Consider the following 13,626-nt stretch of genomic DNA (forward strand, 5'->3'; position numbering starts at 1 on the left):
AATCTGTACCAAATCCCATCTTTCTAACTTAAAAAACACCAAAGTTATGCCAATTTCGATCGTTCTATGACAGCTATAGGACATAGTCGGCCGATCCTTATGAAATTTTGTACACAAGATATTTTGGTCAAATATAACATGTGTGGAAAGTCCCAACCCTCTAACTTAAAAAAGTCAAAGTTATGGCATTTCCGATCAATCAGTTATATGGCAGCTATAGGATATAGTCGACCGATCCCGGCCGTTCCGACTTATATACTGCCTGCAAAGGAAAGAAGGGTGTGTGCAAAGTTTCAACTCGATAGCTTTAAAACTGAGACTAGTTTGCGTAGAAACGGACAGACGGACATGCTCATATCGACTCAGGAGGTGATCCTGATCAAGAATATATATACTTTATAGGGTCGGAGATGTCTCCTTCACTGCGTTGCACACTTTTGACCAAAATTATAATACCCTCTGCAAGGGTATAAAAATTTGATCAATTTATTCTCTTAAATGTACCGCGGAAACTGTGGAGGATAGAACCTATGTTTGTTGTGGACTTTGGTTCAGGGGAGCCTACAGGTTATGGAGCAGATGAAATTATGAGGGGAGGAAAAAAAAAAGTTGGAAATTGTCGGCCTGTGTAATTAGAATATAAGTTATACTTGTCAGCAGACTATGAGGATTGTAAAAACTAGGCAAAGTTATTAGTTATACCCACTGGTGAAGAGGAAGAAATATGAAAGCTAGGGAAGGAGGAAAATTCGTTAACTTACGCTTAGCCCTCTATACCCAAGAGTGCCTCAATGCACTTATTAAATATTTTTTATTATGTAAAAAACGAGACACTTTTTTTGAATTGAATTGTATTTGTCAGTTCACAATAAACATGTGAGCTTATGAGTGGAAGCTTTGAAAACTGTCCGAAGCTTTAAAATGGGACTTTTTTTCGTGTTGTTTATATGCATCATGCAATCACTCGCAAAAATGTGTGCACACACAATTCACAATGTTGTGTGATTCGAATTGTGTTTTTGTTAATTAATGAAAGTGAAATAACTTCAAAATAAGATCAGGAGATATGATATAATATTATATAATCCAAAATTTGGAATTTGGAATCCCAAACATTTTCAAGCCGTTGAGCGTGAAGCGAGAGATACCTAAAAAGGCACAAATGTTTTTTTCGGATCCGTGCCATAAGAAAATACCTAAAAATATAATATGTAATATGCATATGCGTTCTTAGTGTAAGGGAAGAGTTCGAGATAAGCTTAGTGTGCGAAACGCAAGAGAAGCTATCATTTAGCATCTTTGCAAATTTAGAGTGGGAATATCGAAGGGAGTAGTTTTGACGATTGGACAGTGGGAGCAGATGGAAAACTTAAAAGATCTGATCTTGCGTGAGAGAATTCTGCGTTAGTTGAGAGAATTTGGACTATGTGTCTAAGATCGGGAAACTTTTGCATTGAACGTTTATATATTCTCTACGTGAGAGAGGTTCAGACAAAGTTCATATCAATCGCAAGACCGGGGAAAAACGAATGCAAAGTACTGACTTTGCAAAAACTGTTTAACCGTAGTGGTGCGGTGATAGCCGACTGGCGTAGTAATGAAATATTACGAGTAACAATGTTCGGTGATTTGTTTACGGTAGATATGAAGATGAACATGTTATCAAAAACAACATGCCCTGCATGGGTTTTGCGAATAAGATGGGATATAGTGTTTCCGAAAGGTTTTTCTGTGCTGATCCCGAATCCCATCACGTCAAGGAAAATTAAAGCTTGATTTTGTATCTTTAAAACGAGACCCAAGCCAAACAGTTCGCATGTGCCGTTAGGGCAGGCATTGTGTTTATACAGTCCAATCTCTCAATACTGCCAGTCACGGGTGGTTAAGGGAGTATTACTCTCCTACTGTCGGTGTTCCCACTCATACGGCAAGCGATTGGTTCCTCGTACTGTGTACTTTTTTTGATAAGACCCCTAAATATAAACACGCCGGTGCATGCCTTTAGTTTCCAATAGTACTCTATTTCGTAGCACGTCAGAATTTGACGGTTTGATTTCTCAAAAACGACCAAACAACAAAATATTTCGGAAACACTAAATTCCATCTAATTCGCAATGCAAAAGTTGAAATTTGCAGGGCAGTGCAATCAAATAAGAGTTGTAGAAGTGAAATTATCGCTTTAAACCAGGGGTGCCCAAGCACTGCTTGCAAAATCCAATACCGATGCACAAAATCACAAATACAATTTCAACAACAATCCAACAACAAATTGCCTTCGCACTGGGACGAAAGTGTTAAGTTAAGTGTTGTTAAGCTATGCAAAATTGTAATTGTAATTTTCCTTGCCTATGCTGGGAGCAGCACAGGCAATGATTTTGCTTTACCCATATGACAGAGCAATCCAACAACAAAGGAGGAACGAGAGCAATGGGACTGGGCATCCCTGCTTTAAACAAACAAAAAAGGCATGAGGAAACTTAGTTCACGATATAAAGAACATTAATATGAACTTGATCTTAAACGACCTGTGGTCTTTGTGGTCAAACATTTATGGGGTTAAGGGGTTATATACAGTCAGGCGGTCAAAAAAATGCAGTTTTTGGGTATTTTTTTTTTCAAGGAAATATTTATTTATTAAAGTTGAATTTTTTCTATATTATTTTACATATTTTAAAGTTTAAAAAAATATTTTATATCTGTAAAAATATTATTTCCTTTGGCCTCTGCATCTTATCTCCCAATGGTCTTCGAAAAAAAAGTGTCTCGCGGTGAACATAATAACTATTTGCAGAATCATCGGAAATCAAAAATTCAAAAAGATGCTTTTAGTATATTAAAAAATGTAGTCCTTAATCGAAGGAATTAAAAAAATATCACTTTTTGACAAAATGGCAGCTTCCAAAAAAAAAAGTTCATTTTTATGGAAAAAAAAATCGACTTCAAATGTTGATTTAAATTATAATTTTAATTTTATTTAAAAGATCTTCGATTAAAGACAGCAAAAAGTAGTTATTAATTTTGTGTGAAAATTAGAGCTAAATCGGTTCAGTGGTTTTCGAGAAATCGTGTTCACCGATTTGAGAAACATAGTTTTGAGAAAAACGATTTTAAAGTTTCACAAACAGTTTACATTGAGTTAAAAATTTTTTCTAGTTTTGTCTGTAACTTGGGAAATATTTCTCGAATCTTCATAAAAATTTTTTTCACAACAGAGAAATATATATTCTTTAAGAAAATGCAAAAAAAAAAAAAAATCGATTTTTTGAAAATCCTGACTGTATATAACCCCTTAAGCAGTTGCGCGATCAAAAATAAATCATTTTTAGAATTTTTCGACTATTAATACTGGCACAAATTACAACATACTCCCCTCTTTTGGAAATTCAACTTTCAACATAACTGCGCAGAGGCATGGAATAGCTCCATCAGATAATCTTGGTCTATGATTCTTGGTTCCTGACTGTCGCGTCTATCCAGAACCAGAGGCAATTTTCGATCGTCGATCGTCGACAATTAAAACATAAGCATAAGGCAGATTTCATGGCTGGAAAAGCAGCCACCTTGGCATCTGCATACGGCGGCAGCAGCGACATGGACGACCTTCACTATTGAAAGGGTGCATGTTAGAGTCCAGTGTGGAGACCAACCCAGGCTCTTATTTTGTGGCCAGCGGTGAAAATTAAAACAATCAAATCAGATATTGCGAACAGCAGCAGTCCCTCTAACTCGTCCAGGAGCCTGGTGATGAATTTATCACGCAACTGCATTTCCAATGGCTCCAGTACCATGATGGTGAGGTCCTCCTTCTGCACTGCCTTGACATCTCCTGGTAGGTCACTTCCAGGGAAGGCATGCGCTACAAAGAACCTGCGCATGCGAATCTTAGATAAACAGACAGACAAACAGATGACAGACAGACAGATGGACAAACTAGATACATTTTGCGAAGGTAAAATAAAAATTTCGGTAAATCGGATTATTTTGCCCTAAGTTTAATAAGTTCGAACTTATTATCAAAAATACCGAAGTTGTGTAATTTCCGATTAATCAGTTATGTATGGCAGCTAAGGATAGAAGGTGATCCTGATAAAGAATATATACATATACTTTATGCTTGTAATACCCTTTACAAGGATATTAAAATACCTTTCGATTGGAATTCGGATCTGCCGCACCCAGAAAATGTTCAATTCATGGTATTCATGGCATGGTATTCGTTATATAAGAAACTTATTGAAATATTTTATTTTTTTGTATAATAGGTATAATATTATTGGAAATTTTGTCGATTAATACCTTTTTACGAATGAATCTTGAAGTCAAAAGTGAAAACGTATCCAAATATGCTCGTCACTGTATATATGGGTGCATATACCCCTTGCAGTTTTATGACAGTTTTTATTGAAATATATATATGGGACCGCATCGAATGGGTTTCTTATATTATGAACTTAAAACAAACAAGAAAGGAAAGCTAACTTCGGGCGGAGCCCAAGTTAATATACCCAAGTTAATATCGGAAATTACACAACTTGCAGTTGAGTCGCAGTCCGCTAGGCGGCGCCACGTATCTTATATTATTAGATATATAGCAAATCGTATATAGTCGGCCGATCCTTATGAAATTTGGAAAATAAGATTATTTTGTCCAATATAGAATCTGTACCAAGACCCATCTTTCTAACTTAAAAAACACCAAAGTTATGCCAATGTCGATCGTTCTATGACAGCTATAGGATATAGTCGGCCGATCCTTATGAAATTTTGTACACAAGATATTTTGGTCAAATATGTGTGGAAAGTCTCAATTTGGCAGATCGTATAAGTTTGCCCAAATTAGAATCTATAGAAGTCCCATCCTTCTAACATAAAAAACACCAAAGTTATGGCATTTCCGATCAATCAGTTATATGGCAGCTATAGGATATAGTCGACCGATCGCGGCCGTTCGGACTTATGTACTACCTGAAAGGTAAAGAAGGATATAATTTTGACCAAAATTATAATACCCTCTGCAAGGGTATAAAAATATAAGATTTGATTAAAAAAAAAGTGTGGAACGCAGTGAAGGTGACATCTCCGACCCTATAAAGTATATATATTCTTGATCAGAATCACCTCCTGAGTCGATATAAGCATGTCCGTCTGTCTGTCGGTTTCTACGCAAACTAGTCTCTCAGTTTTAGAGCTATCGATTCCAAAGATATGGTAACTGCTAAAAAGCATTTTTTTAATTTTAGTTGGTACACATACATTTCAAAAATGATATGTACTAGAAACAATGATGGTCATTACACGGCCAACTTGTATTCAATATATGATACAAGAAAGGAGCCGAAGTTTATATACCCTTGCAGTTCAGTCGCAGTCCGCTAGGTGGCGCCACGCATCTTAAATTATTAGATATGTAGCGGATCGTATATAGTCGGCCGATCCTTATGAAATTTGGCATATTGAATTATTTTTCCCAAAATAGAATCTGTACCAAATCCCATCTTTCTAACTTAAAAAACACCAAAGTTATGCCAATTTCGATCGTTCTATGACAGCTATAGGACATAGTCGGCCGATCCTTATGAAATTTTGTACACAAGATATTTTGGTCAAATATAACATGTGTGGAAAGTCCCAACCCTCTAACTTAAAAAAGTCAAAGTTATGGCATTTCCGATCAATCAGTTATATGGCAGCTATAGGATATAGTCGACCGATCCCGGCCGTTCCGACTTATATACTGCCTGCAAAGGAAAGAAGGGTGTGTGCAAAGTTTCAACTCGATAGCTTTAAAACTGAGACTAGTTTGCGTAGAAACGGACAGACGGACATGCTCATATCGACTCAGGAGGTGATCCTGATCAAGAATATATATACTTTATAGGGTCGGAGATGTCTCCTTCACTGCGTTGCACACTTTTGACCAAAATTATAATACCCTCTGCAAGGGTATAAAAATTTGATCAATTTATTCTCTTAAATGTACCGCGGAAACTGTGGAGGATAGAACCTATGTTTGTTGTGGACTTTGGTTCAGGGGAGCCTACAGGTTATGGAGCAGATGAAATTATGAGGGGAGGAAAAAAAAAAGTTGGAAATTGTCGGCCTGTGTAATTAGAATATAAGTTATACTTGTCAGCAGACTATGAGGATTGTAAAAACTAGGCAAAGTTATTAGTTATACCCACTGGTGAAGAGGAAGAAATATGAAAGCTAGGGAAGGAGGAAAATTCGTTAACTTACGCTTAGCCCTCTATACCCAAGAGTGCCTCAATGCACTTATTAAATATTTTTTATTATGTAAAAAACGAGACACTTTTTTTGAATTGAATTGTATTTGTCAGTTCACAATAAACATGTGAGCTTATGAGTGGAAGCTTTGAAAACTGTCCGAAGCTTTAAAATGGGACTTTTTTTCGTGTTGTTTATATGCATCATGCAATCACTCGCAAAAATGTGTGCACACACAATTCACAATGTTGTGTGATTCGAATTGTGTTTTTGTTAATTAATGAAAGTGAAATAACTTCAAAATAAGATCAGGAGATATGATATAATATTATATAATCCAAAATTTGGAATTTGGAATCCCAAACATTTTCAAGCCGTTGAGCGTGAAGCGAGAGATACCTAAAAAGGCACAAATGTTTTTTTCGGATCCGTGCCATAAGAAAATACCTAAAAATATAATATGTAATATGCATATGCGTTCTTAGTGTAAGGGAAGAGTTCGAGATAAGCTTAGTGTGCGAAACGCAAGAGAAGCTATCATTTAGCATCTTTGCAAATTTAGAGTGGGAATATCGAAGGGAGTAGTTTTGACGATTGGACAGTGGGAGCAGATGGAAAACTTAAAAGATCTGATCTTGCGTGAGAGAATTCTGCGTTAGTTGAGAGAATTTGGACTATGTGTCTAAGATCGGGAAACTTTTGCATTGAACGTTTATATATTCTCTACGTGAGAGAGGTTCAGACAAAGTTCATATCAATCGCAAGACCGGGGAAAAACGAATGCAAAGTACTGACTTTGCAAAAACTGTTTAACCGTAGTGGTGCGGTGATAGCCGACTGGCGTAGTAATGAAATATTACGAGTAACAATGTTCGGTGATTTGTTTACGGTAGATATGAAGATGAACATGTTATCAAAAACAACATGCCCTGCATGGGTTTTGCGAATAAGATGGGATATAGTGTTTCCGAAAGGTTTTTCTGTGCTGATCCCGAATCCCATCACGTCAAGGAAAATTAAAGCTTGATTTTGTATCTTTAAAACGAGACCCAAGCCAAACAGTTCGCATGTGCCGTTAGGGCAGGCATTGTGTTTATACAGTCCAATCTCTCAATACTGCCAGTCACGGGTGGTTAAGGGAGTATTACTCTCCTACTGTCGGTGTTCCCACTCATACGGCAAGCGATTGGTTCCTCGTACTGTGTACTTTTTTTGATAAGACCCCTAAATATAAACACGCCGGTGCATGCCTTTAGTTTCCAATAGTACTCTATTTCGTAGCACGTCAGAATTTGACGGTTTGATTTCTCAAAAACGACCAAACAACAAAATATTTCGGAAACACTAAATTCCATCTAATTCGCAATGCAAAAGTTGAAATTTGCAGGGCAGTGCAATCAAATAAGAGTTGTAGAAGTGAAATTATCGCTTTAAACCAGGGGTGCCCAAGCACTGCTTGCAAAATCCAATACCGATGCACAAAATCACAAATACAATTTCAACAACAATCCAACAACAAATTGCCTTCGCACTGGGACGAAAGTGTTAAGTTAAGTGTTGTTAAGCTATGCAAAATTGTAATTGTAATTTTCCTTGCCTATGCTGGGAGCAGCACAGGCAATGATTTTGCTTTACCCATATGACAGAGCAATCCAACAACAAAGGAGGAACGAGAGCAATGGGACTGGGCATCCCTGCTTTAAACAAACAAAAAAGGCATGAGGAAACTTAGTTCACGATATAAAGAACATTAATATGAACTTGATCTTAAACGACCTGTGGTCTTTGTGGTCAAACATTTATGGGGTTAAGGGGTTATATACAGTCAGGCGGTCAAAAAAATGCAGTTTTTGGGTATTTTTTTTTTCAAGGAAATATTTATTTATTAAAGTTGAATTTTTTCTATATTATTTTACATATTTTAAAGTTTAAAAAAATATTTTATATCTGTAAAAATATTATTTCCTTTGGCCTCTGCATCTTATCTCCCAATGGTCTTCGAAAAAAAAGTGTCTCGCGGTGAACATAATAACTATTTGCAGAATCATCGGAAATCAAAAATTCAAAAAGATGCTTTTAGTATATTAAAAAATGTAGTCCTTAATCGAAGGAATTAAAAAAATATCACTTTTTGACAAAATGGCAGCTTCCAAAAAAAAAAGTTCATTTTTATGGAAAAAAAAATCGACTTCAAATGTTGATTTAAATTATAATTTTAATTTTATTTAAAAGATCTTCGATTAAAGACAGCAAAAAGTAGTTATTAATTTTGTGTGAAAATTAGAGCTAAATCGGTTCAGTGGTTTTCGAGAAATCGTGTTCACCGATTTGAGAAACATAGTTTTGAGAAAAACGATTTTAAAGTTTCACAAACAGTTTACATTGAGTTAAAAATTTTTTCTAGTTTTGTCTGTAACTTGGGAAATATTTCTCGAATCTTCATAAAAATTTTTTTCACAACAGAGAAATATATATTCTTTAAGAAAATGCAAAAAAAAAAAAATCGATTTTTTGAAAATCCTGACTGTATATAACCCCTTAAGCAGTTGCGCGATCAAAAATAAATCATTTTTAGAATTTTTCGACTATTAATACTGGCACAAATTACAACATACTCCCCTCTTTTGGAAATTCAACTTTCAACACAACTGCGCAGAGGCATGGAATAGCTCCATCAGATAATCTTGGTCTATGATTCTTGGTTCCTGACTGTCGCGTCTATCCAGAACCAGAGGCAATTTTCGATCGTCGATCGTCGACAATTAAAACATAAGCATAAGGCAGATTTCATGGCTGGAAAAGCAGCCACCTTGGCATCTGCATACGGCGGCAGCAGCGACATGGACGACCTTCACCATTGAAAGGGTGCATGTTAGAGTCCAGTGTGGAGACCAACCCAGGCTCTTATTTTGTGGCCAGCGGTGAAAATTAAAACAATCAAATCAGATATTGCGAACAGCAGCAGTCCCTCTAACTCGTCCAGGAGCCTGGTGATGAATTTATCACGCAACTGCATTTCCAATGGCTCCAGTACCATGATGGTGAGGTCCTCCTTCTGCACTGCCTTGACATCTCCTGGTAGGTCACTTCCAGGGAAGGCATGCGCTACAAAGAACCTGCGCATGCGAATCTTAGATAAACAGACAGACAAACAGATGACAGACAGACAGATGGACAAACTAGATACATTTTGCGAAGGTAAAATAAAAATTTCGGTAAATCGGATTATTTTGCCCTAAGTTTAATAAGTTCGAACTTATTATCAAAAATACCGAAGTTGTGTAATTTCCGATTAATCAGTTATGTATGGCAGCTAAGGATAGAAGGTGATCCTGATAAAGAATATATACATATACTTTATGCTTGTAATACCCTTTACAAGGATATTAAAATACCTTTCGATTGGAATTCGGATCTGCCGCACCCAGAAAATGTTCAATTCATGGTATTCATGGCATGGTATTCGTTATATAAGAAACTTATTGAAATATTTTATTTTTTTGTATAATAGGTATAATATTATTGGAAATTTTGTCGATTAATACCTTTTTACGAATGAATCTTGAAGTCAAAAGTGAAAACGTATCCAAATATGCTCGCCACTGTATATATGGGTGCATATACCCCTTGCAGTTTTATGACAGTTTTTATTGAAATATATATATGGGACCGCATCGAATGGGTTTCTTATATTATGAACTTAAAACAAACAAGAAAGGAAAGCTAACTTCGGGCGGAGCCCAAGTTAATATACCCAAGTTAATATCGGAAATTACACAACTTGCAGTTGAGTCGCAGTCCGCTAGGCGGCGCCACGTATCTTATATTATTAGATATATAGCAAATCGTATATAGTCGGCCGATCCTTATGAAATTTGGAAAATAAGATTATTTTGTCCAATATAGAATCTGTACCAAGACCCATCTTTCTAACTTAAAAAACACCAAAGTTATGCCAATTCCGATCGTTCTATGACAGCTATACGATATAGTCGGCCGATCCTTATGAAATTTTGTACATAAGATATTTTGGTCAAATATAGCATGTGTGGAAAGACCCAACTTAAAAAACACCAAAGTTATGGCATTTCCGATCAATCAGTTATATGGCAGCTATAGGATATAGTCGACCGATCCCGGCCGATCCGACTTACATATGTATGTACTGCCTGCAAACGGAAGATGTGTGCAAAGTTTCAACTTCATAGTTTTAAAACTGAGAGACAAGTTTGCGTAGAAATCGACAGACAGACGGACATGTTTATATCGACTTAAGAGGTGATCCTGAGTATTGTAAATATTTTTGAAAATATATAAAATTTAGAGGGACGGAGATGTCTCCTTCACTGCGTTGCACACTTTTCAAAAACATCAAAGTTGTGCAAAGTTTGCAGTATACATACATATATACATATGTACAAATGTAGGTAGTTCTATGTACATTATACAGATTTAAAAAGAAAAGTAATGATGGGTTATAGCAAGTTCGTAAAGATTCGAAGTAAGAGCTCGATAAGTTAATATGTTTCAGGTGCGTAAAATATAAGGCTACCGCATTGCTTACCGTGTTCCATGTTGCGATGCATGTCTTGAGCAAATTCGTGCACAAACTTTTTTATAACGTCTTGTAATAATTCCAATGGGGAACTAAATGTATAGCTGTATCCGATGGTTTGTGATATTTGTGCAATGACCACACGAAAAAGATCAGATGAATATTTTTCGGCCATTGCAATTTTTATATTTTATAATGAAGTAAAATATGGAATAACTACATCGGTCAAGTATTAATTTTGTTCATTGTATGACCGACAACACTTCGTTTAAATATACCAAATTCCGCGAGCAAAAATGCTTGAAAATACTAAAACCTCATTTCAAATGGTATTAAATTTAATAATGTAAGTTACAACCAGTGTTGCCATTTTATCCTTTTTCCGGACAAATCTGTCCGGTTTTTAACTGCGTCAGCCGGAAAAATTTTAAAACATCCCTTAGCCTTTTATCGGTTCTTTTTTTATTTTTGGGCTGGCCTTTTTTATCCGCTTTTTATACCCTTGCAGAGGGTATTATAATTTTGGTCAAAAGTGTGCAACGCAGTGAAGGAGACATCTCCGACCCAATAAAGTATATATATTCTTGATCAGGATCACCTCCTGAGTGGATATGAGCATGTCCGTCTGTCCGTCGGTCCGTCTGTCCGTTTCTACGCAAACTAGTCTCTCAGTTTTAAAGCTATCGAGTTGAAACTTTGCACACACCCTTCTTTCCTTTGCAGGCAGTATATAAGTCGGAACGGCCGGGATCGGTCGACTATATCCTATAGCTGCCATATAACTGATTGATCGGAAATGCCATAACTTTGGTGTTTTTTAAGTTAGAGGGTTGGGACTTTCCACACATGTTATATTTGACCAAAATATCTTGTGTACAAAATTTCATAAGGATCGGCCGACTATATCCTATAGCTGTCATAGAACGATCGAAATTGGCACAACTTTGGAGTTTTGTAAGTTAGAAAGATGGGATTTGGTACAGATTCTATTTTGGGAAATACAATCTGATTTGTCGAATTTCATAAGGATCGGTCGACTATATTCAATAGCTGCCATATAACTGATTGATCGGAACTCGCTATAACTTCGTTGTTTTTCAAGTTAGAAGGATGGGATTTCAATGGATTCCTCTTTTGGCAAAATAATTCGATATGCCAAATTTCATAAGGATCGGCCAACTATATACGATCCGCTATGTATCTAATGATATAAGATGCGTGGCGCCACCTAGCGGACTGCGATTCAACTGCAAGGGTATATCAACTTCGGCTCCGTCCGAAGTTAGCTTTCCTTTCTTGTTATTTTTGTGTAAAGAGCTGAAAAGTGTACATTACACTTTTCAAATGTACATTACTTTGATATCGATAGCAGCACTTTTAAATGAATGCAACACTGTCGTATATATCGATACACAGTGCTATCAGTCGTTACTTTTATTGTGAAATTTGTGAGTGAAGGTGCCAAAAAAAGCTTACAAACAAAAGTTCCGTAATTCATGGCTAAATCAAACAAAATATCTACAATTTCTGTAAAGCTTTACTAAACAAGCTGAACCTGCAATAGATACGTTTTGAACATAGAACAGTTTTAGATAGCCATAACTTTTTGAAAATATGGGATTAAAAACTCCAATTTAATTGAAGAAAATATTGTTTAACCACCTATGTTATAATAAATTCAATAAAATTATTTCGAGTTTTTCCTTAAATCCAAAATTAAAAAATGATATGATCTACTGATTTCAATAAGAAAATAAAAATATTCCATAGCAAAATGTTTGGGTAAAAATAATAGAAGACAAAAAATTAATGTAGAAAATCTGAGATTTGAACTTTGGATGAGTATTCCAAAGATATGATAACTGCTATATAACATTTTTTAATTTTAGTTGGTACACATACATTTCAAAAATTATATGTACTAGAATCAATGATGGTCATCGCCACTACACGGCCTGCATAATTCAATATATGGTGAAATTTGATCAATTTCTTCTCTTAGGTAGGATAGAAACTATGTTTTTTCTGGACTTTGGTTCAGGGGAGCCGAAAGGTTATGGAGCAGGTAAAATTATGCGTGGAGGAAAAAAAAAATAGGAAATTGTCGGCCTGTGTAATCAATCTAGCCTTTTTCTGTAACGAGCTGATGAAAACACTGGTTACAACAATGTAAATGGACTAATGCGACCCTTAAGGGTAGCCTTAAGGATAGCACGCCGTGTGGCGTGCTCAAGGAAACGTTATATTAATCATGATTAAAATATTGTGGGAAAGTGATATTTGAAAATAAAAATTATGCAGTTGTTACACTTTAACATAAACTCGTTTTTATCTTTATACCCTTGCAGAGGGTATTAAAATTGTGGTCAAAAGTGTATAACGCAGTGAAGGAGATCAGGATCACCTCCTGAGTCGATATAAGCATGTCCGTCCGTCTGTCGGTTTCTACGCAAACTGGTTTCTCAGTTGTAAAGCTATCTAGATGAAACGTTGCATACATCCTTATTTTCCTTGCAGGTAGTACATAAGTCGGAACGGCCGCGATCGGTCGACTATATCCTATAGCTGTCATATAACTGATTGATCGGAAATGCTATAACTTTGGTGTTTTTCAAGTTAGAAAAATGGGAGTTTTTACGGATCCCATTTTGGGCAAAGTTATTCCAAACTTTATAAGGATCGGCCGACTATATCTTATAGCAGCCATATAACTGAACGATCGGAATTGCCTTAACTTTGTTGTTTTTGAAGCTAGAATGATGGGACTTTCTACGGATTCCATTTTGGGCAACTTAATCCGATCTGCCAAATTTCATAAGGATCGGCCGACTATATCTTTATTTAAC

General features: G+C 36.1%; 1 protein-coding gene across 4 annotated transcripts in view; it reads right to left on the reverse strand.

The window, feature by feature from the left end:
- Window positions 1-11,092, reverse strand: part of LOC6505487 (transcription initiation factor TFIID subunit 3) — a 76,837-nt gene extending 65,745 nt beyond the window's left edge. For all 4 annotated transcript variants that reach the window (XM_032455898.1, XM_032455897.1, XM_032455896.1 and 1 more), the window contains exon 1: window positions 10,790-11,092. In XM_032455898.1, coding sequence (XP_032311789.1) covers window positions 10,790-10,955 — 166 coding nt within the window. In that variant the 5' untranslated portion in view covers window positions 10,956-11,092. The remainder of the gene's footprint in view (window positions 1-10,789) is intronic.
- Window positions 11,093-13,626: the final 2,534 nt, after the last annotated feature.

The sequence above is a fragment of the Drosophila ananassae genome (genome assembly GCF_017639315.1).
Source record: "Drosophila ananassae strain 14024-0371.13 chromosome 4 unlocalized genomic scaffold, ASM1763931v2 tig00000054, whole genome shotgun sequence".
NCBI classification, from domain to species: Eukaryota; Metazoa; Arthropoda; class Insecta; order Diptera; family Drosophilidae; genus Drosophila; species Drosophila ananassae.